Below are 21335 nucleotides of genomic sequence, written 5' to 3' on the forward strand. Positions count from 1 at the left end.
AAAGTTGAGATTTTATAAAAGAGTTAAAATATTAATACCATATTAAAATGTAGGCTAAGAGATTAAACTAATACCATTTAGAACCTATTTTATTTCTTATTGTAAGTTACATAAGTGAACACTTAAATACCTAAAACATTTATTTATGAATCATCTTCTATTTTAAATAAGATTAGTTATTTAAGTTTCCTGTTCACACAATTGGGAACGAGACCAGTAATTTATTAGATGAAACCACCATAATCATCAAAGAATAAAAATGTAATGCTTTCTAACTCCAGGAAAAAGCATAATTTTCTTCCACCTCAAAACCTGGCAAAATTCAATATATTTTGTATTTACTACATATAATCATAGCATAGCTTAAAATACATGGTATCTTTAATTAATGTCTACTAAATGAAAAGAATTGTAACTCACTGAATTAGTTATAATTCACTATATATAATATTTAATAAAAGGGTTATAATGCAACAATAGGTTGAAAAGAGACATTAAGATCTATGCTCTATGACAGTGATAACGCTGGACACAATCACATCACAGTGCTGTTATCAGATGGTTATTTACAGTTTCCCCATGTTGAGACCAATGAGAAGCAGTTTTTCCATTAGTGAAAAAGACTGACACAACTTAAAAATGCAACTGTTTTTGTCTGCTTGATTTTAACTGTGATGATGGAAGTCCCCTAAGCTGGACCGAGAAGCCTTGCTTATCTCTGAGTTACCTGTTGGAAAAAGAAACCTCAAGAGACAAAAAACATTTAACAGAAAAAATGGTTTTTAAAAGTTTGTATTACAAAATCCCACATTTATATGCAAAATCAGAAATAATGTTTTTGTTAAGGAATCACCCCCTTACAGGAAACAGTATCTGGCTCCCTCGTTCAGGTGAAAGGAGGAGGTAGGGTCGCCCTCCGCCGGCTACTGCACCTCACTGTGGAAGAAGCTGTGTTTCTCCCAGCTCAGCTAAAACTGAGAGGTGTTCAAGTCACCTTCCCTAAGGCACATACAAGCTTGTGAACCTCGTGTTCCAATTCAGTACTATTAATTGGAAGTTTTGCTCTATTCTGTAACATGGGAAGAACAGGGCCTATTCCTTAATAAGCAATTTGTCACACTTAAGTGAGATCTGTGGTAGTGTCCAGTTTGTAACACTGATTTATTCAGGTATGTCCTAGAAAGAAAGAGTACAGCTTTTTGTTGAATCTACAAAATAAGCAATATAGCCATAAAACATAAATGTAATTTATGTTTTTTTAAAAAAATTGATGCTTTATAATGAGTTTTGAGTTCTATAAAATGCTAGTAGAACTTAAAAAAATATTTTCTGAGAAGAGTATGCATTTGGGTTGTTGGATAACAAGGCTATGTAGTAGAGGCAGCATGCCTGCTTATGGAAAATTTCCATATACTCTGTCTCTGAAGGGAGCAGCAGTTCAATGTCAATATTATACAAATATGAGAGAAAGGAATGCCCCAGAATGACTCCTCCATATAAGGAAAAATACATTTCCATACAAGAAAAAATATATTACCTTTCTCCACAGAGGTATCAGGTACTGGCTCATGTGACTGCTTTATTGGTGAGGAAGCTTTCACTGGGGCTGGAATGGTCAAAGGCAAAGATGGTGGGGCATCAGAGATGTCTGACTCGGAGGACTGAGGATAAATGGAGTCTTCCCCAAGAGAATGCCGGTGGAGCTCAACATCCACTACCTACAAAACCGGGCAATAACTGGGCTCATGAGTTCATCATCAATGTCCCAGAAAGCCCCAAACCTTCTAAGAACATGGTCCTCTAAGAGAGCTGACAAATAATTTCCACCATACTTCAAAGACAATTTCAATCTCAGAACCTAAAGGATTATCCAAAAATATATTCTGGCTTAATAGATAATTTAGTAAAACCAATCATAAAACTGGGGTCTTTTCATTTGTTGCTTAAATGCTTTACAACACTCTTCCCCCAAATCGTACCATGTCTGTCTCTTTCTCACCAGTAGGTCTCAATCAAACGTCATCTTCTCAGAAAGGTCTTTCCTAACCAACCTAGATAAAGCAACTCTCCTGTCCCCCACCTATTCTCTTCTTTATAGCATTTATTTGTAAATGAATCCTTATTTGCTTTTATGCTTACAGTATACCTTCTTTCCATTCTCAACAGACCAAGAATATAACTCTTGAGAATAGTAGCTATCTTGTACAGAACCCTGTCTCCTCACTACCCAGACCAGTGCCTCACTATGGTAATTAAAAGTGTGATCCTGGCATTAGGGAAAGATATACAGATTGTTGGACTAGAATATAGAATACACTCTCCCATATATGGTCAAATTATCTTGACAAGGATGCCAAGACCATTCAATGTGAAAAGGAGTCTTTCAACAAAATGTTGCTGAGAAAACTGGCAATCCACATCCATTAGAATGAAAGTGGCTCTTCACCTCACACCATATACAAAAATTAACTCAAAATGGACCTAACATAAAAATTAACTCAAAGACCTAACATAAGACCTAAAAACAATAAAACTCTTAAAAGAAAATATAGGGGCACAGCTTCACGACATTGTACTTGGTAATGATTTTGCAGATATGACACAAAAAACAGGCACAAAAGAAAAACTAAACTATGTCAAAACTAAAAATTTTTGTGACTCAAAAGAACAGAATCAAGAGAGTAAAAAGGTAACCCATATAATAGAAAATATTTGTGAATCACATATCTGATTAGAGACTCAAACTCAACAACAAAAATAACAAGCTGATTCAAAAATGAGTAAAGGATCTGAAGACATTTCTCCAAAGAAGACATACAAATGGCAATAAACATATGCAAAGATGCTCAACATCATTAACCATTAGGAAAATGCAAACCAAACCCACAATGAAACACCACTGCACACCCATCAGGATAGCTACAATCAAAAAGACAAACAAGTGCCGGAGAATTAGAACCCGTACGCACTGCCCTGTTGGTGGGAATGTAAAATGGTGCTGCTAAGGAAAACAGAGTGGCAGTTCCTCAAAAAATTAAAAACAGAATTACAGTATTATCCAGCAATCTCATTTCTGGATATTTATCCAAAAGAATTAAAAGCAGGGACTTGAACAAATATACTCAAATATAATTCTTTGCAGCATTATTCACAATAGCCAAACAATGTAAGCAACTGAGTGCTCACTGACAGATAAATGGATAAACAAAATGTGTATAAATGGAACATTATTCAGACTTTTTTGGAAAGAAAGTCTGATACATGCTACAACATGGTTGAACCTTGAGAGTGTGCTAAGTGAAATATACCAGTTACGAAAAAACAAACACTGTATGATTCCACTTATACTGTATCTAGAGTAGTCAAACTCATACAGATAGAAAGTAGAAGGGTAACTGCCAGGAGCTGGGGGCAGAGGAGAATGGAGAATTATTGTAAATGGTTAGTTTTAGTTTTCTAAGAAGACAATAGCAATGACTACACAAAATGTGAATATATTTAATAATATTTTAGCCATACACTTAAAAACAGTACATTTTACATGTATTTTATTGCATCTAAAAAAAATAAATAAACAAAAAGGGGATATGAACGGTTTTTAAAATTTAGCACTCATTTTTTTCTAACTAAAAACAAAAATCAGGCCCTGGCCCGTTGGCTCAGTGGTAGAGCGTTGGCCTGGTGTGCAGGAGTCCTGGGTTCGATTCCCGGCCAGGGTACACAGGAGAAGCCCATCTGCTTCTCCACCCCTCCCCCTCTCCTTCCTCTCTGTCTCTCTCTTCCCCTCCCACAGCCAAGGCTCCACTGGAGCAAAGTTGGCCTGGGCGCTGAGGATGGCTCTATGGCCTCTGTCTCAGGTGCTAGAACGGCTCTGGTTGCAACAGAGTGACGCCCCAGATGGGCAGAGCATCGCCCCCTGGTGGGCATGCCAGGTGGATCCCGATTGGGCGCATGCGGGAGTCTGTCTGACTGCCTCCCTGTTTCCAACTTCAGAAAAATACAAAAAATAAAATAAAAACAAAAATCAATTTTCAGTCTGTTTGTTCCCAAATAAAATTGTAGGAAAAAAACCTACCGTCTCTGCTCCAAGAGTCTGCAAGCCAGTATAAGTTCTATCCAGCTATCGAAAGACAAAAGAAAGAGTTCAGTTTCATTGTGCTTACTTATAAATCTTAGGATACAATATTATCAAAAACCTCTTCTACCACAAGTCTTATATTATAGGACCTAATTTTTCATAATATAAAGTATCAATTCATCACTTCAAGAAAAACTCTCTTAATATTCAGAAAAATTGAGTAAAATTAATACAAACAACCTCAGACATATAAGTAGTCATTATACTTTTAATAAAACTTTATACTTTTTTAAAAAAGATTATTTTTTAATTAATTTTTTAAAGAACTTTAGCTATTCATCTTAGAGAAGAGAGAGGAAGAGAGAGAGAGAGAGAAGGGGGGAGGAGCTGGAAGCATCAACTCCCATATGGGCCTTGACCGGGCAAACCCAGGGTTCCAAATCAGCAACCTTAGCATTCCAGGTCGACGCTTTATCCACTGAACCACAGGTCAGGTCAAAACTATATACTTCAATAATCCATTCTAAGGACAATCTAAGAGTGGAAGAAGTTTTACACAAAAAGATGTTTACTACAGCATTATTAATAACCACAAAAAATAAAAGCAATATAAACATCCAGCAATAGAGACATGCTTAAGAAGTAAACCATCAACTATCAATTTATGAAGTGCTATATTCCCCCATGTACAAGACGTATTCATGTATAAGACACACCTCAATTTTGGGGCCTGAAATTTGAAAAAAAAAAAAAAATATATATATATATATATATATTACATAAAGTTATTGAACTCAAGTTTTATTCATCATAAAATTCATATAACTCCTCATCACTGTCAAAACTCCCATTCATTAGCTTGTCCTCACCTGTGTCTGATGTTGAATCACTGTCTTCATATATCACCTTGTCCTCAGTTCCATCTATGGCATTTGAAATGCCACACTTCTTATATGACTTGACAACGATCTCAATCTTGATATTATCCCAGGATGATCCTTTCACCCAGGTACAAACTTCTCCGATAGTTGGTTCCTTAACTCTTCCTGCTGGTGTCAAATTGTCCTCAGAAGACTTCATCCATTGGTCCCATTCGTCTCTCACAGCAGCTTTGAAGGGTTTATTAATGCTGACATCAAGTGGTTGGAGCTGGGGTGTCAAGCCTCCAGGTATGAAGGCAAGTTTTATTTTTTGCTCTGCAGCAATCTCCTTTGTGTTTTTTGTTATATGTGCCCTGAATTGATCAAGCACAAATAGGGCAGGTTTGTGTAAGAGCCCACCTGGTCCCTTTCTCAGACCAGATCTTCATCCCATCCTGATCCATCCAACCCTTGTCATGAACACGGACAATCACTCCTTGAGGAATGTCTGCTTTAGGCATTGTTTTGTGTTTGAAAATCAGCATAGGAGGCAGCTTGGTCCAATTGGCACAACAAGCTAGATCAACTGTATAATGTCTCTTTTCATGTCCACTTGTCTTCACAGTTACAGTTTTCACCCCCTTCTTATCAACAGTTCTGTTAGTTGAGACATCAAATTGAAGGGGGACTTCATCCACATTTGCAATCTGTCCCAACTCAAACTGATGTGTCTTCTGACACTGAATGACAAAACGAAATTCAAGGACCTTCTGCTCATAGCTTTCAGGCATCTTTTGGGCAAGTCTGGTGTGTGTACGCATGCTTAGTCCATTCCGTTTCATGAACCTGAAGCACCAACTGTGTCCTCCTTTGAAATCAGTAACTTCCTTTTCATCAGCAATTCTTCTTGCCTCATGCTGAACCATCTTTGTGGACACAGAAATTCCAATTGTTCTTTGCTCTTCGATCCATATCCTCAATTCCTTCTCTAAATCAGGCCATTTTGCTGACTTGCCTCTCATGGCCTTCTTCTGCTGTGGTGTTTTCAGTAGGGTTTCTCCTTCCCGTAGCCAGTCTTGATTGATTTCTCAGTCGGAGGAGAACCAAACTTATGGTCAGCAGCACAATTTCCATTCGCTTTTGCAACCTGGATCACTTTTAACTTGAATTCAGCACTGTACGAAAAATTTTTCTGAACCATATCCACGCAGAATGTGGCAAAACGTAACCTGCCGTAATATATCGCTAATGAATGTGAAACGAGAGCAAAGACAACAAGCTCAAAAAATCAGGAAATGTAAGTAAAAAAATCAAGAAGGGTAAAAAAGCAGAAAATGCAAGTAAAAAGAGCTACAACCATTGTATAAGACGCACCCAGTTTTTAGACCCCAAATTTTTTGAAAAAGGACACGTCTTATACATGGAGAAATGCAGTATTATGCAGTCATTTAATGATGTTTACAAAGACTGTGTAAAATATTTTCAGCTACATCATTTTCATATTCTCCAGTGCATAGAAATAATGTAGTTTCTATCCTGCATTGGCCTGTTTCATTCTTGGGACAACAATTTCCAGGAGACATTCATAAAACAGAACTATTATCAAATGACAAGAGGAACTGGAAAACACAGGCTATACAAAATGCTACAAGAGGCCCGGTCAGTTAGCTCAGTTGGTTAAGAGTATCGCCCCAAAATAACAAGGTTATATTTGATCCCCTGTCTGGGCACAGACCGGAAGCAACCAATGAATGCATGAATGAGTGGAACAACAGATGAATGCTTCCCTCCCTCCCTTACCCCCCTATTTCTGTCTCAAAATATATATAAATTAAGCCCTGGCCAGAGAGCTTAGTTGTTTGGAGTGTCAACCTGGAGCACAGAGGTTGCCGGTTCGACTCCCCAGTCAGGGCACCCACAGGAGCAGCTCAATGTTTCTGTCTGGTTCTCTCTCCCTGCCTCTCTCTCAAAAAAAAAAGAAAGAAAGAAAGACAGAAAGGAATGCTACAAGAGCAGGTTTTGTCTGGAAAAGAAATGACTGAGAGTCATAAATGCTATCATTAAACATTTTTAGGGTTCTTGTAAAACAGAAAAAGTCCTGTTTTGTGCTATTCCAGAAATCAAACTAGCACAAATAAGATCAAGGTTTTTAAAAAAGGCAGTTTTAGGTAAATTTATAAAAAAAGTTTCAAACAGCTCTTTACTAAGTGAATAAATGGGCTCTTTCAGGAATTGCTGTGCTCCACAGCGATGGTGAGAAGAGCTTCAATGACTACCTGTCGGGGATGCAGGATACAGATATTTCATACATTCAGGGAACTTTAAATTTTATGTGACTGACACTTAGACTATTTAGTATTTAATATAACTATTATAGTGTCAAATAAGCTTGTTATGTACTACAAAATTCAGAATATACAGAATTAACTAGCCAAGAAAAGTTACTGGAACTTGGAGAATGAAAAAAATTCCAAACAGGCGATCCAGGAGGGGGAGAGCATGAGAGAAATCACAGGGAGGCCACGGCACTTCTACAATGAACAGACCGACGTGGCTGGAGCAGGTGCTCGTACAGGGACTCCTGTGTGGTAATTCAGGGGCAGTGTGTTCAGTCAAACTGTGAAGGGCTCTGACTAGTAGGCAGGGGTGTCTGAACTTGAATGACAGGGATTCAATCAAGGTTTCTCAGAGAGAAATAGCATAATTGTTCTCCTAGTTTAGGAAGACTAATGGTGGTGTGCAGAATGAACAGAGGGGAAAAGGATGGATTAGAATTAAAGACGCTAATTAGGCCTGACCGGTGGTGGTGCAGTGGTTCGAGTGTCCACCACCGGTCCATTGCACAACATGTGCAATGCTGAGGTCCCATGTTTGAAACCCCGAAGTTGCTGGCTTGAGCATGGGCTCATTCAGCTTGAGTGCAGGCTTGCCAGCTTGAGCAATGTGTCATTGGCTCAGCCTGAGCTCCCCCTGCACCCCCCCCCCCATCAAGACATGTATGAGAAGCAATCAATGAACAACTAAAATGAAGCATCTACGAGTTGATACGTTTCATCTCTCTCTATCCACCCCTCTTGCTAATAAAATAAAATAAAATAAAATAAGCCAATCAGGAGACAGTAAAAAGGTAGAATAGAAGATTATGAAGAAAGAATGGTATGCAACTGAATGGATATTTAGAACAAAGAAGGGAAAACCAAAGTTGGCTCTGAGGGTTAACACGGAAATAACAGGGAAAATGATACTCCAGTACAAATAAAAATCATATGGTCACAATACAGATGTTTAAGATCTCAAGGCCAATTGATACATAATAAATAGTAAAATTAAGTTTTCCAAAAACCTGACAAGAAATGCTTTAAATTCATCATTTTAAAATACTATTTGTGTCTCAATCTTCTACCAGGAACTCTAAGTGATATGAACATTACAATATGTACAAAAACTATGCAAACAACTTCCTTTATCCTAGGAATAAGGGCTGGGTCCAGTGCAATATGAGAAGGTACATGCGTGCTTAAAATAAGATCAAAGGAAAGCAAAACTAATTTAGACATTCCTCTAAGTAAGTGGGAGCATATTCTGCCCCATTGAACAAAGTAGAAGTGACTGTATGTTCTTTATTTGGGTTGAGTTATTCTCTCAGCTCATAAAACAATCTAGTCTGACAGTAATTTCTAGAAGATAATTTGCACATGAAGTTAAGCAGTGCTATTTTACTATGGTTGCGGAACAAATAATGGAGGGCAGATTTCAGCATGCCTTGAAGTTGAAAAGGTGCATTTGTAGAACAAAGGGAACAAAGAATTCTGCAGATGAACCCAGACTTGTTTAGTTCAATTTTAGGAGTCATTAATGGGAACTATGTGGTAAGCCATTTTAAGGGTGCTTTGGGATAAGTTCGATATTAGGAAATGTATATATGACTACTGCAGAGATGGCCAAGAGGAACATTAAAAAAATGCTATGTTGCCTGACCAGGCGGTGGACAGTGGATAGCGCGTCGGACTGGGATGCAGAGGACCCAGGTTCAAGACCCCGAGGTTGCCAGCTTGAGCGCTGACTCATCTGGTTTGAGCAAAGCTCACCAGCTTGGACCCAAGGTCGTTGGCTCGAGCAAGGGGTTACTGTCTGCTGAAGGCCCACAGTCAAGGCACATATGAGAAAGCAATCAATGAACAACTAAGGTGTCGCAAGGAAAAACTAATGATTGATGCTTCTCATCTCTCTCCATTCCTGTCTGTCTGTCCCTATCTATCCCTCTCTCTGACTCTCTCTCTGTCCCTGTAAAAAAATTAAAAATAAAAATGCTATGTCTTCCAACTATGAAAGTCAAATGTTTATTATGTAAAACTGGAAAAATACTTAAAACAGCAGGGGAAATAGCCCACAACATCATTACTTCAGTTATGTATGCCAACATGTTGGTATACTTTCTTTGTATTTTTTTTCAAATCATGGTTAACCTCATACTATACAGTTTTATATTCTGTGCTTTCTACTTACTATATGTAATGGTAATTTTTCCCCAGGTGTAGAAACACTTTGTAAAATATAATTTATAATAGCTGCATAACAAACCATGTGAATATATTGGCAAAGGATTCTGACAATACCAATAAAAAATATTACAACCTTGTACAGTACTTTATACAGTGTGTCTGTAAAGTCATGGTGCACTTTTGACCGGTCACAGGAAAGCAACAAAAGACGATAGAAATGTGAAATCTGCACCAAATAAAACGAAAACCCTCCTAGTTTCTGCAGGATGATGTGGCAGCATGTGCGCATGCGCAGATGATGACGTAACACCGTGTATACAGTAGAGCAGCCCATGGCCATGCCAGTCGAGATGTGGACAGTACAGAGGAAAGTTCAGTGTGTTCTGTGGCTTGCTAAATTCAAATCCGTGACCAAAGTGCAATGTGAACATCGGTGTGTTTATAACGAAGCGCCACCACATAGGAATAACATTACTCGGTGGGATAAGCAGTAGAAGGAAACTGGCAGTTTGGTAGAGAAACCCCGTTCTGGTAGGCCATCAGTCAGTGACGAGTCTGTAGAGGCTATACGGGATAGCTACCTAAGGAGCCCTAAAAAATCTGTGCGTGAGCCCACATCAAACTGCACTGAATAGGTATGAAACTGGGAGAGTTTTCCTTTTATTTGGTGCAGATTTCACATTTCTATTGTCTTTTGTTGCTTTCCTGTGACCGGTCAAAAGTGCACCATGACTTTACGGACACACTGTATTTTCTAAAATATGTTCATTTCAGTCTTTACTCTTAGAGAACAAATATACTGTTTATCTTTATGAGATAACAGACACTGCTTATTATAGTAACTCCTTACTTAGGGTCATTGATAGGTTCTGTGACTTTAAGCGAAACATAGTATAACGAAATTGACTATAAGCTAATATAAACAGAAGTTCCTATGACATCTCATCATTATAATGACTTTGAACAAAATATGATTTGAGGACTTCCTGTATTTGCCTCATTTTACAGAAAAATAAGTAAATATTTTTTAAAAAGATTAGCCGGCCATGGCTGGGTGTCTCAGTGGATAAAGCACTATCCCCACGCACCAGAGGCCACAGGTTCAACCTCCAGTTGGTCAGGGCACGTGTGAGAGACAATCAACAAATATACAATTAAATGGAGCAACTCAAAGAGACGAGTTGATGCTCTATCTGCCTCTCTCTCTCCCTCCCTCCCCCTTTCTCTTTCAAATCAATAGAAAAATTAACAACAAAAACATTAGCCCCAGGTAACAATAACAGTGAGCTCGGGATAGAAGTTCAAGTGTTCCGATGATCTGACTAGCTCATCTTTTTAAAGAACATACATTCAACTGTAAAGCAACCCCTCCCCCAACCCTCAGAGGATAAAGGAGTGTTATAGCAGAGAGCATAACACACTCAAAAAGATGTTCCGGCCCTGGCCGGTTGGCTCAGTGATAGAGCGTCGGCCTGGCGTGCAGAAGTCCCGGGTTCGATTCCCGGCCAGGGCACACAGGAGAAGCGCCCATCTGCTTCTCCACCCCTCCCCCTCTCCTTCCTCTCTGTCTCTCTCTTCCCCTCCCGCAGCGAGGTTCCATTGGAGCAAAGATGGCCTGGGCGCTGGGGATGGCTCCTTGGCCTCTGCCCCAGGCGCTGGAGTGGCTCTGGTCGCGACAGAGCGACGTCCCGGAGGGGCAGAGCATCGCCCCCTGGTGAGCAGAGCATCGCCCCCTGTTGGACGTGCCGGGTGGATCCCGGTCGGGCGCATGCGGGAGTCTGTCTGACTGTCTATCCCCGTTCCCAGCTTCAGAAAAATACAAAAAAAAAAAAAAAAAAAGATGTTCCCTGCTTCTACTATTCTTCACCTGGCTGCTTCTTTCAGAAGCCCTAACCTATTATTTGAAGTAACAGGTGAAAGATATACTTCATTTCCCAGGAGCAATATTTCATTCCAATACCTTCAGATTATGAATGATATCTATCCGCTTGTTCTGGCTGTCCTTAAAGTGAACTTGAACTCGGACAGGAAACTCACCCCAGCCTCTTCTGGTCAGGTGGAAAGGGGGCTCTCTAGGGGAAAGCAGACATCAACACATTCATGCATGCGTAATCATTCTAGAGGAAAAGTTTTCTCATAACGGATAAGTTAGAAATTCACATCCTCTATCATTTACGTTTCCTCATTTGAAGTTAAATCAATATGCTACATTATGTTAAAACGATAAATTATAAAAGTTCAACCCAAATCTACATTAAATTTTCAATTACTATTTACTTAGAGCTAAGACACTTATACCATATAATCCAATGTCATTATTTTCACAAAGAACTAAAGTAATTTGATGGCTGTCACAATATTAGAGTCAAAATCCTTACTGCTACTTGACAGACACAGGCTATGAAGTACAGCCTCCCTACCCCAGACACTCCTGTTTATTGCTCCACTCTGGCAAAAATGAGATAAATCAGGAATATTCAATTTGCAAGTGACAATTTATTTGGACATATCTGCTGAGAGGACTTAACGTGATCCCATGTTCTCAGTATGATCTTCCCCTCATGGTGACTACGATTTTAGAGGACAGAGAGAGATATGTGTGAATGCTCCCTGGACCAAAGAGTTTTCAGTCAAAACATAATTGGCAAAGGAAAGAAAAAAGAAAAATTGATGAAAAAATGACTTGCAAAGTGTTAATAATTGGTGCTGGGTACATGAGGGTTCAATATACTCAGCTTTTGTATATGTTTGGAATTTTCTGTAACATAAAATTTAAAAATTTAATTGTGAGCCCTCCGTGTACTCAAAAATAATATATGGTGTAAGTTAGTGGGGGAAAGAGAGAATGCTTTAAAATGAAAATGTCCATTGTGAATCACTGGCTTGGAGTTATTGTAATGAGAGAGGATGCCAAATGCAATGAGAAAGCATTCTGGTGGAGTGTGCTTTTGGAAAACTATGGCAGGACATGAACTCAGAAAGGCAGCGTCCAAGAACAGGGCCTGAGAGGAGTCTTCCAGCAGAGAGCTGAGTGACGCACAGAGCCAGAGGCTACGAGGAGAGCCAAGACAGGAAAACTCCCTGAGCGTGAAAGTACCCTGGAAAGTACAAAGAGCAACAGCTGCACTATAAACCAGAGGGAAAACAAAGCAAAGCAAACTAGAATGCCTTGGATAAAAGAAACCAAGCTGAACACCAGCTGAGCTGATAAGAGAAGCAGCCATGATGTTGGTCAAGATTCAGACAGAAATGAAAAGATAGGCCTGCTGTTCAGATCCCTGCATGGTTGTCAAAATTAATTCATTCATTAATTAACTAACTAATGAATTAATAATAACAACAACCAAAAACGACAGGCCTGGGGTCCAATAAGAAGGTGGACTTATAATAGGAGTTCGAAAACAGATCCAAAGCCAGAAGAGTGGGGCCTAGAGGCAGGGTGGACTTAGAAAGAGAATAAGCAAATGAAATGCTACTGATAAGCCTGGTCACTTAAAGTCCACTAAAGCTAAATGGACAGCATAATTCATTTTGTAATATTCGGCAATTATACTGGATATACACTGAACTTCACTAACTACAGACATAGTAAATAAGCTGTGTTCCCCAATTTATGTACATAAGCTCAACTCTAGTGAATAGACAGACAAAAGCAGAGAGGTGGCTATTTCACTGATGTCAAATTGCATACATTTCGCAAAACGAAGTTCATTTACTATATACAGAAAATACTCCAGATGAGTAAAATGAAAGAGAAATTTAAAAGGCGCTACACAATATGATCTTTTCCTTGGATTTCCTCAGACTGTTAAAATACGTCCTGTTAAGTGTGATTAAGCATACCTTTACCTGCAGATTAGTCAAGATTTCTTAGTAAATACCATTTCATATATTACTACATGATACTTTTTTACAACTTACAGAAAATCAGTGTTTTAAAAATTCCAATTCTTGGGGGGAGAAATGAGAAATATTTAAAAAAAAATAAGAAGAAGAAATAAAACAAGCATTGGTTTGCATCATTAAGTATTAAGGGTTTAATATAATGAGTTTTTGTTGTTTTTTTTTAGTGACAGACACAGAGAGATAGAGATAGACAGACAGACAGGGACAGATGAATAGGAAGGGAGAGAGTGATGAGAAGCATCAATTCTTCATTGTGGCACCTTAGCTGTTCAATGATTGCTTTCTCATATGTGCCTTGACTGGGGGCTCCAACAGAGCAAGTGACCCCTTGCTCAAGCCAGCGACCTTGGGCTTCAAGCCAGCGACCTTTGGGCTCAAGCCTGCGACAATGGAGTCATGTCCCACACTCAAGCCAGTGATTCCATGCTCAAGCCGGTGAGCCCAAACTCAAGTTGGATGAGCCCGTGTTCAGGTTGGCAACCTCAGGGTTTCGAACCTGGATCCTCAGCATCCCAGGCCGATGTGCTATTCACTGTGCCACCACCTGTCAGGCTAATGTAATGAGTTTTTAATCCTTTTTGTAAATCAGATATTTAACTTCAATAATAATATGATTAAAATATTTTAACCAATTCACATGATTTATATTAAATGAAGTATTTTACTAAGACAGTGTGCTTTTTTTTTTTTTTTTTTTTACCACATAAAGGAATTTCTTGCTAATCTGGACAATGAGACATGTTCTTTTTATTATTTACATTTTTATAGACACAGCACTTTTTAAACTCATCTATTTCTTACCAAATTCATTAAAATATCTGTATTAGAACACTGGGTTAATTTGGAGTCAGGCTACCTAAACTCAGAAAATATTATTACTCTATCAGATTTTTTTTTTAATTTTAGTGAGAGTAAGGGAGGCAGAGACTGACTCCCCACATGCGCCCTGAGCAGGATCCACCCAGCAAGCCCGCTAGGGGGTGATGCTCTGCCCATACGGGGCCCTTGCTCCATTGCAACCAGAGCCATTTTTTATTGCCTGAGGCAGAAGTCATGGAGCCATCCTCAGCACCCAGGGCCAACTTGCTCTAATTGAGCCATGGCTACAGGAGGGGAAGGGTGGAGAAGCATATGGTCACTTCTCCTGTGTGCCCTGACCAGGAATCGATCCTGGGACTTTCACATGCCGGGCCAATGCTCTACCACTGAGCCAATTGGTCTATCAACTCTCTTAAACTAAAACACATTGTTAATATCCCAATAAATCAAGTAAATATTCATTTACTATAATTTAATCTCTAGAAAAAAGTAGGGCAAAGAAGTATTCACTAAGGAAGTAAACTCTGTGTTATGTACTGAAGGGCAAAGGGCAGACCTTTAGAAAGATAGGCATACTGTGTGTGCATGTATACACAGACATATGTGCGTGCATGCACGTGTATATACAGACAGACAATAGGAAGATGGTATTCCTGGCAGAGAAAACAAGTGTAAGACAGGCTAGGTGAGCTGTATTGGGTATTTCTGAAAGGTTTTATGAATCACATATATATTTAAACCAAATCACAAACAAAGTCTTTCCAACACTAACACTTGAGAGGCTAAGAATAAAATTGCTCCTTTATCAATTAAACTCTAAATCAGGATATCAATACTTTTCTGAGGGCCTATCCAGTGAAATATGTCAAGAAAATAAAGTCTTATAAACAGTAAAAGGAAAAAAGTCTTATTTGCAATGGAAAACTACAACATTGATTCTCCTGGGTAGACAGGCGATAGACCATCAACTCCTACCCTTCCAGCTCCATTCCTGATGCAACTATTCTTTAACCTCACTGGGACTTTCATTTCTTGCCCATACCAGTTTTCACTACCCATTACTGCTCTTGTATAATTTCTTTCTCCTCTTATTCAGCTTAGATTCTAAGATATAATCATAAGCATACTCTTATAATTAAAGAGAAAATCAATGAACTGAGAGACCAGGGTTTTGAATGAATTGTCTATACGCACGCACGTCAAAACCCTCAAAACCCTTAAGAATGATGGCCAGGGCACATAGGAGAAGCGCCCATCTGCTTCTCCACCCCTCCCCCTCTCCTTCCTCTCTGTCTCTTTCTTCCCCTCCCGCAGCCAAGGCTCCATTGGAGCAAAGATGGCCCTGGTGCTGGGGATGGCTCCTTGGCCTCTGCCCCAGGCGCTAGAGTGGCTCTGGACGCCCCGGAGGGGCAGAACATCACCCCCTGGTGGGCACAGCGTCGCCCCCTGGTGGGCATGCTGGGTGGATCCCGGTTGGGCACATGCGGGAGTCTGTCTGACTGTCTCTCCCCGTTTCCAGCTTGGGGGGGGGGACCCTTAAGAATGATAAGGGGCCTTGGCGGGGTCCCGATACACCAGGGTTGTGGGATCAATCCCAGTCAGAGAACAAATAAAAACCAACTAATGAACGCATGAGTAAGTGGAACAAGTGAAAAACAAGTCAATTGTTTCTTTCTCTCTCAAAAAGACCAAAAAATTTTAAACATATTTTTTTAAAAAAAGAATAATAGCAAGAGTACTGACAGAAAATCTGTATGCTCAGTGCTAAAACTGAAAGTGGGGAGTGAATGGAAAATCAGTAGATGCCTGCAACAGAGAGGAGCAGTAGGGTCGTAGAATGCTTCAAAAAAGCTGAGGTTTTTGTTTAAAAATTTTTTTTTAGGCAGTCGAGAAAAGGTGATATGGAAACCACAAATATGAACAAGAAAGACATGTATCCCACCCCAAATCCAATGGTACATGGAATGTGAGAAAAAACAGCTGCTACTTGAAAGTCGTTCTCAGGAGAAGTGGTGTTCTCAGGAGATAGCCATGTTTTATTTAATACTCAAGAGTAGGCCCTGGCCGGTTGGCTCAGCGGTAGAGCATCGGCCCAGCGTGTGAAAGTCCTGGGTTTGATTCCTGGCCAGGGGGCCAGGACACATAGTAAAAGCACCCATCTGCTTCTCCACCCTTTCCCCTCTCCTTCCTCTCTGTCTCTCTCTTCCCCTCCCACAGCCAAGACTCCATTGGAGCAAAGTTAGCCTGGGCACTGAGGATGGCTCCATGGCCTCCGACTCTGGTGCTAGAATGGCTCTGATTGCAGCGAAGGAATGCCCCAGAGGGGCTGAGCATCACCCCCTGGTTGGCATGCGGGGTGGATCCCGGCAGGGCTCATGCACGAGTCTGACACCCCCCACCTCCACTTCTCACTTCGGAAAAATACAAAAAAAAAAGAGTCAGGAGTAGATGGCATGTTCTGAAGAGAGCTGAGGATGTAAGATATTTCCCAGATAACCAACCATTCATACAACTACTGCATATGTGATATGTAACTTCATATAAAGACATAAAGACTACAATTAATACAAATTTCAGAATAGTATATTTATATATATAAAACCATTCTATCTTTGTGAGGCTAATAATAATAGTAACAACAACAAAGAGCAACTATACTAGGTTAATGTATATATAGAAAATACACCATCGGGGGCTACTTCTGAGAGGGTAAGATCATGAGGAATTTTCAACATTAAATATTTCTATAATACTAAAATCCTATGTTGAATTATGTTATATTCTTATATTCATAAAAATATAACCTCTTATTATTTATCTTTCTCCATATAAACTAGTTTAGCTATTTCCAGAGCAGAACAGAATTAGCTAATATAATTCATACGGTTCACAGCCTGACAGAGCACACAGTGCCTATTAAGTGAGAGTAATGGGAAAGAGAACCACAGCTACAAGACATTGTGACTAAAGCAAAAGCTGAGCAAATTATTTATAATACAAGAGTTTCAAGGGAGTGTCTTCAAGTTAAATCACTTTTCTTCCACTTCAGTAAATCTGTCCTTCTTAGGTTAAATAACTCAAGTATGCTTACCTAACTTCCACAAGGTCATTTGGTTTATAGCTAGGATGAAGGAAGAACCAAACTTTCTTGACAAAATGATTAATGCTGGGTTCTCTACGAGATCCTCGGACATACACCATCCACTTATGGGTTGACTGGTCATTTTCTTCTCTCTTATCAGGTGGTATATACCTGGAGGAGAAGGAAAAAAAAACTGAATTCTTTTTTTCCTTCAAAAACCTACCAAAACAATTAATACCTATTTAAAACAAGATTAAAATATATTACAAAAATAAAACTGAAAAATTCACAAATATGTGGAGGATATTAAACAGCACGCTACTGTTCAATCACTCCTAGGTCAAGAAGAAATCTAAAGAGAAATAAAAAAGTATCTTGAGATAACTGAAAATGAAAACACAGCACACCAAAATTTAAGAGATGCAGCAAAAGCAGTGCTAAGAAGGAAGTTTATACCAATAAAAGCTTACTTTAAGAGAAAGATTTCAAATAAACAATCTAACTTTACACATCAAGGAACTAGAAAAAGTAAAACAAATTAATTCCTGTTAGTAAAAGGAAGAAAATAACAAAGATCATAGGAGACTAAAAGAATAAAAGATAAAAGAAACTAGGAGCTGTTTTTTGAAAAGATAAACTATATAGAAAAACCTTTCACTCCACTTACCAAGAAAAAGAGAGGACTTTAATAAATAAAAAAATAAGTGAAAGAGCAGATGTTGCAACTGATACCACACAAACACAGTGAATCATAAGAGACTAAGAACAATTATATGCCAAAATATCAGACAACCTAGAAAAAATGAAAAATTCCTAGAAACATATACCCTAGCAAGACTGACTCATGAAGTAATAGAAAATTGAAACAGAATAATTACTAGTAAGGAGATTCTAGGACCAGATGGCTTAAAGCAGCGGTTCTCAACCTGTGGGTTGCGATACGTATTTTCCAATGGCTTTAGGCGACCCCTGTGTTTTGGTCGTTCGACCCCCGCCAGGGTTGTGACCCACAGGTTGAGAACCGCTGGCTTAAAGGTAAATTCTACCAAACACTTAAGGAAGAATTGATACCAATGTTTCTCAAATGCTTCCAAAAAGATGAGGAGGGAGCACCTAGAAACTCATTTTACAAAGCCAGCGTCAGCCTGATACCAAAGCCAAACAAGGATACTACAAGAAAAGAAAATTACAGGCCAAAATCCCTGACAAACATAGATATAAAAATCCTCAACAAAATATTAGCAAACAAAATTCAACACTACATTAAAAGTACATACACTAGCCTGACCTGTGGTGCCGCAGTGGATAAAGCGTCAACCTGGAAACACTGAGGATGCCGGTTCAAAACCCTGGCTTGCCTGGTAAATGCACATATCGGATTTGATGCTTCCTGCTCCTCCCCCTTCTCTCTCTCTCTCTCTCTCTCTCTCTCCCCACTTCTCTCCTCTCTAAAATGAATAAATAAATTTTAAAAATGTATAAAAAAATAAACTATAAAAAAAGAAATGTTTAAAAGTACATACAGTATGATCAAATGGGATTCATTCCAAGCATGCAAGGATGGCTTAACAGCCATGAATCCATCAGTGTGATATACTACATTAATGAAATGAAAGATGAAAATCTTAATAGATGCCGAAAAGGCATATTACAAAATTCAACATCCATTCATGATTAAAAAAACTCTCAGTAAAATAGGTGTAGAGAAAACAAACCTCAACATAATAGTGGCCATATACAACAAGCCCACAGCTTTCCTCTAACATCAAGAACAAGACAGGATGCCCACTCTCATCACTTTTATTCAACACAGTACTGGAAGTACTAGAAGAGCAATTTGACAAGAAAAAAAGGCATCCAAATCAGAGACCAAGAAGTATAACTGTCTCCATTTGCATATAATGTGATATTATATATAGAAAACCCTAAACTGTGAGAATAAACAAATTCAGTAAAGTTATAGGATTTAAAATCAACATAAAAAATCAGTTATGTTTCTATACAACAGTAATGTATCAGAATGAGAAACTCAATTACATTTATAATAGCATCAAAAACATTAAAATACTTAGCAACAAATTTTAACCAAGGAGGTGAAAGACCTGTACACTGAAAACTGTAACACATTGATGAAAAAATACTGAAGACACAAATAAATTTAAAGATATTCTATGTTCATGGATTGGAAAAATGAATATTGTTAAAATGTCCACATTACCCAAAGAGATCTACAGATTCAATGAAATCTCTATCAAAATTCCAAGGGTATTTTTCACAAAAATAGGAAAAAAATTCCTAAAATTTGTATGGAGAAAAGAACAAAGCTGGAGGCATCCCTCTGAATGATTTGAAACTATATTACAAAACTATACTAATCAAAACAGGATAGTGCTGACATAAAAACAGATACACAGCCTGACCAGGCAGTGGCACAGTGGATGGAGCGTCGGACTGGGACGCAGAGGACCCAGGTTCGAGACCCCAAGGTTGCCAGCTTGAGCGCGGGCTCATTTGGTTTGGGCAAGGCTCACCAGCTTGGACCCAAGGTCGCTGGCTCAAGCAAGGGGTTACTTGGTCTGCTGAAGGCCCATGGTCGAGGCTCATATGAGAGAGCAATCAATGAACAACTAAGGTGTAACAATGAAAAACTGATGATTGATGCTTCTCATCTCTCTCCATTCCTGTCTCTCTGTCCCTATCTATCCCTCTCTCTGAGTCTCTGTCTCTGTAAAACAAAACAAAACAAAACAACAGATACACAATCAGCGAAAGAGAATAAAGTCCAGAAAAATAACCATGCATATATGGTCACCTGATTGATGACAAAGGAGCTGAGATATACACGGGGGAAAAGAAAGTCTCAAAACAGGGTGTCAAGAAAACGGGACAGCCATATGCAAAAGAATGAAATCCAATCTACACCACATACAAAAATCAACCCATGATGGATTCATGACTTAAATTTAAGACCTAAAATAAACAAAAAAACTTCTAAAAGAAAATATAGGGAGTAAGCTCCTTGACAATGGTCTGGGAAATTACTTTTTTAATTTGACAACAAAAGCAAAACTAAACAGGCCAGGCTTCACTTAAGTAAAAAGCTTCTACACAGGAAAGGAAATCAGCAACAAAATGAAAAAGCAACTTACAAAATGGGAAAAATGTTTTCAAATCATATCTAATAAGGGGTTAATATTCAAAATAAGGACTCACAGTTCAATAGCAAAAAAAAAAAAATCCTACTTAAATATGGGGGAACTGAACAGACATACAAACGGTCAGCAGTACATGAAAAGGTGGTCAACATCACCAATCAGGAAAATGCTCATCAAAACCATAGTTCAGCCTGACCTGTGGTGGCGCAGTGGATAAAGCGTCAACCTGGAAACTCTGAGGTTGCTGGTTCGAAACCCTGGGCTTGCCTGGTCAAGGCACATATGGGAGTTGATGCTTCCTGCTCCCCCCTTCCTTCTTTCTCTCTCTCTCTCTCTCTCTCTCCCCCCTCTCTATAATGAATAAATAAAATCTTTAAAAAATTTTATTTTAAAAAAACAACAAAAAACCACAGTGCATCATTACCTCACACCTGGTAGAATGACTATCATTAGAAATACAAGAAATCACCTGCCACTAACACAAAAATAAAGGTTGCCAGGGCAGAGGGCAGGGAAAATACAGAGTGACTGATAAGAGGTACTAACTTTCAGCTATAACTTAGGATCTAATGCATAACATGGTAAATATAGTTGATAACATTGTATTATATAACTGACACTTGCTAACAGAACTTAAATGTTCTCACACACAAAGAAATGATCACTATGTGAGATGATGATAGGTGTGTGAATTAACTTGATCAGAGGAACCCTTTCAAAATGTATACATATAGCAAATGATCACAATGTACACTTTAAATATCTTACATTTTTGTCAATTATACCCCAATAAAGCTGAAAAAATTTTAATCAAAAAAATTAAAACTGTAGCAAAATTCAACAGCTATATCTAACCAAAGTGAGTCTTTGCAGTTAATCTTTTTGTTTTAAATGTATAATATATATTACATATGTAAATATATATAATGTATA

The 21335-nt window shown here is 38.7% G+C and overlaps 1 protein-coding gene across 4 annotated transcripts in view; it reads right to left on the bottom strand.

Moving 5' to 3' along the window:
* Window positions 1–21335, bottom strand: part of YEATS2 (YEATS domain containing 2) — a 121054-nt gene that overhangs the window by 51370 nt on the left and 48349 nt on the right. For all 4 annotated transcript variants that reach the window (XM_066347210.1, XM_066347212.1, XM_066347208.1 and 1 more), the window contains exons 7-10: window positions 17257–17418; window positions 11401–11512; window positions 4072–4120; window positions 1538–1714 (exon numbers count right to left, since the gene is read on the bottom strand). In XM_066347210.1, the coding sequence (XP_066203307.1) occupies window positions 1538–1714; window positions 4072–4120; window positions 11401–11512; window positions 17257–17418 (500 nt within the window). The remainder of the gene's footprint in view (window positions 1–1537; window positions 1715–4071; window positions 4121–11400; window positions 11513–17256; window positions 17419–21335) is intronic.

This window comes from Saccopteryx leptura, chromosome 8, assembly GCF_036850995.1.
Source record: "Saccopteryx leptura isolate mSacLep1 chromosome 8, mSacLep1_pri_phased_curated, whole genome shotgun sequence".
Classification (NCBI taxonomy): domain Eukaryota; kingdom Metazoa; phylum Chordata; class Mammalia; order Chiroptera; family Emballonuridae; genus Saccopteryx; species Saccopteryx leptura.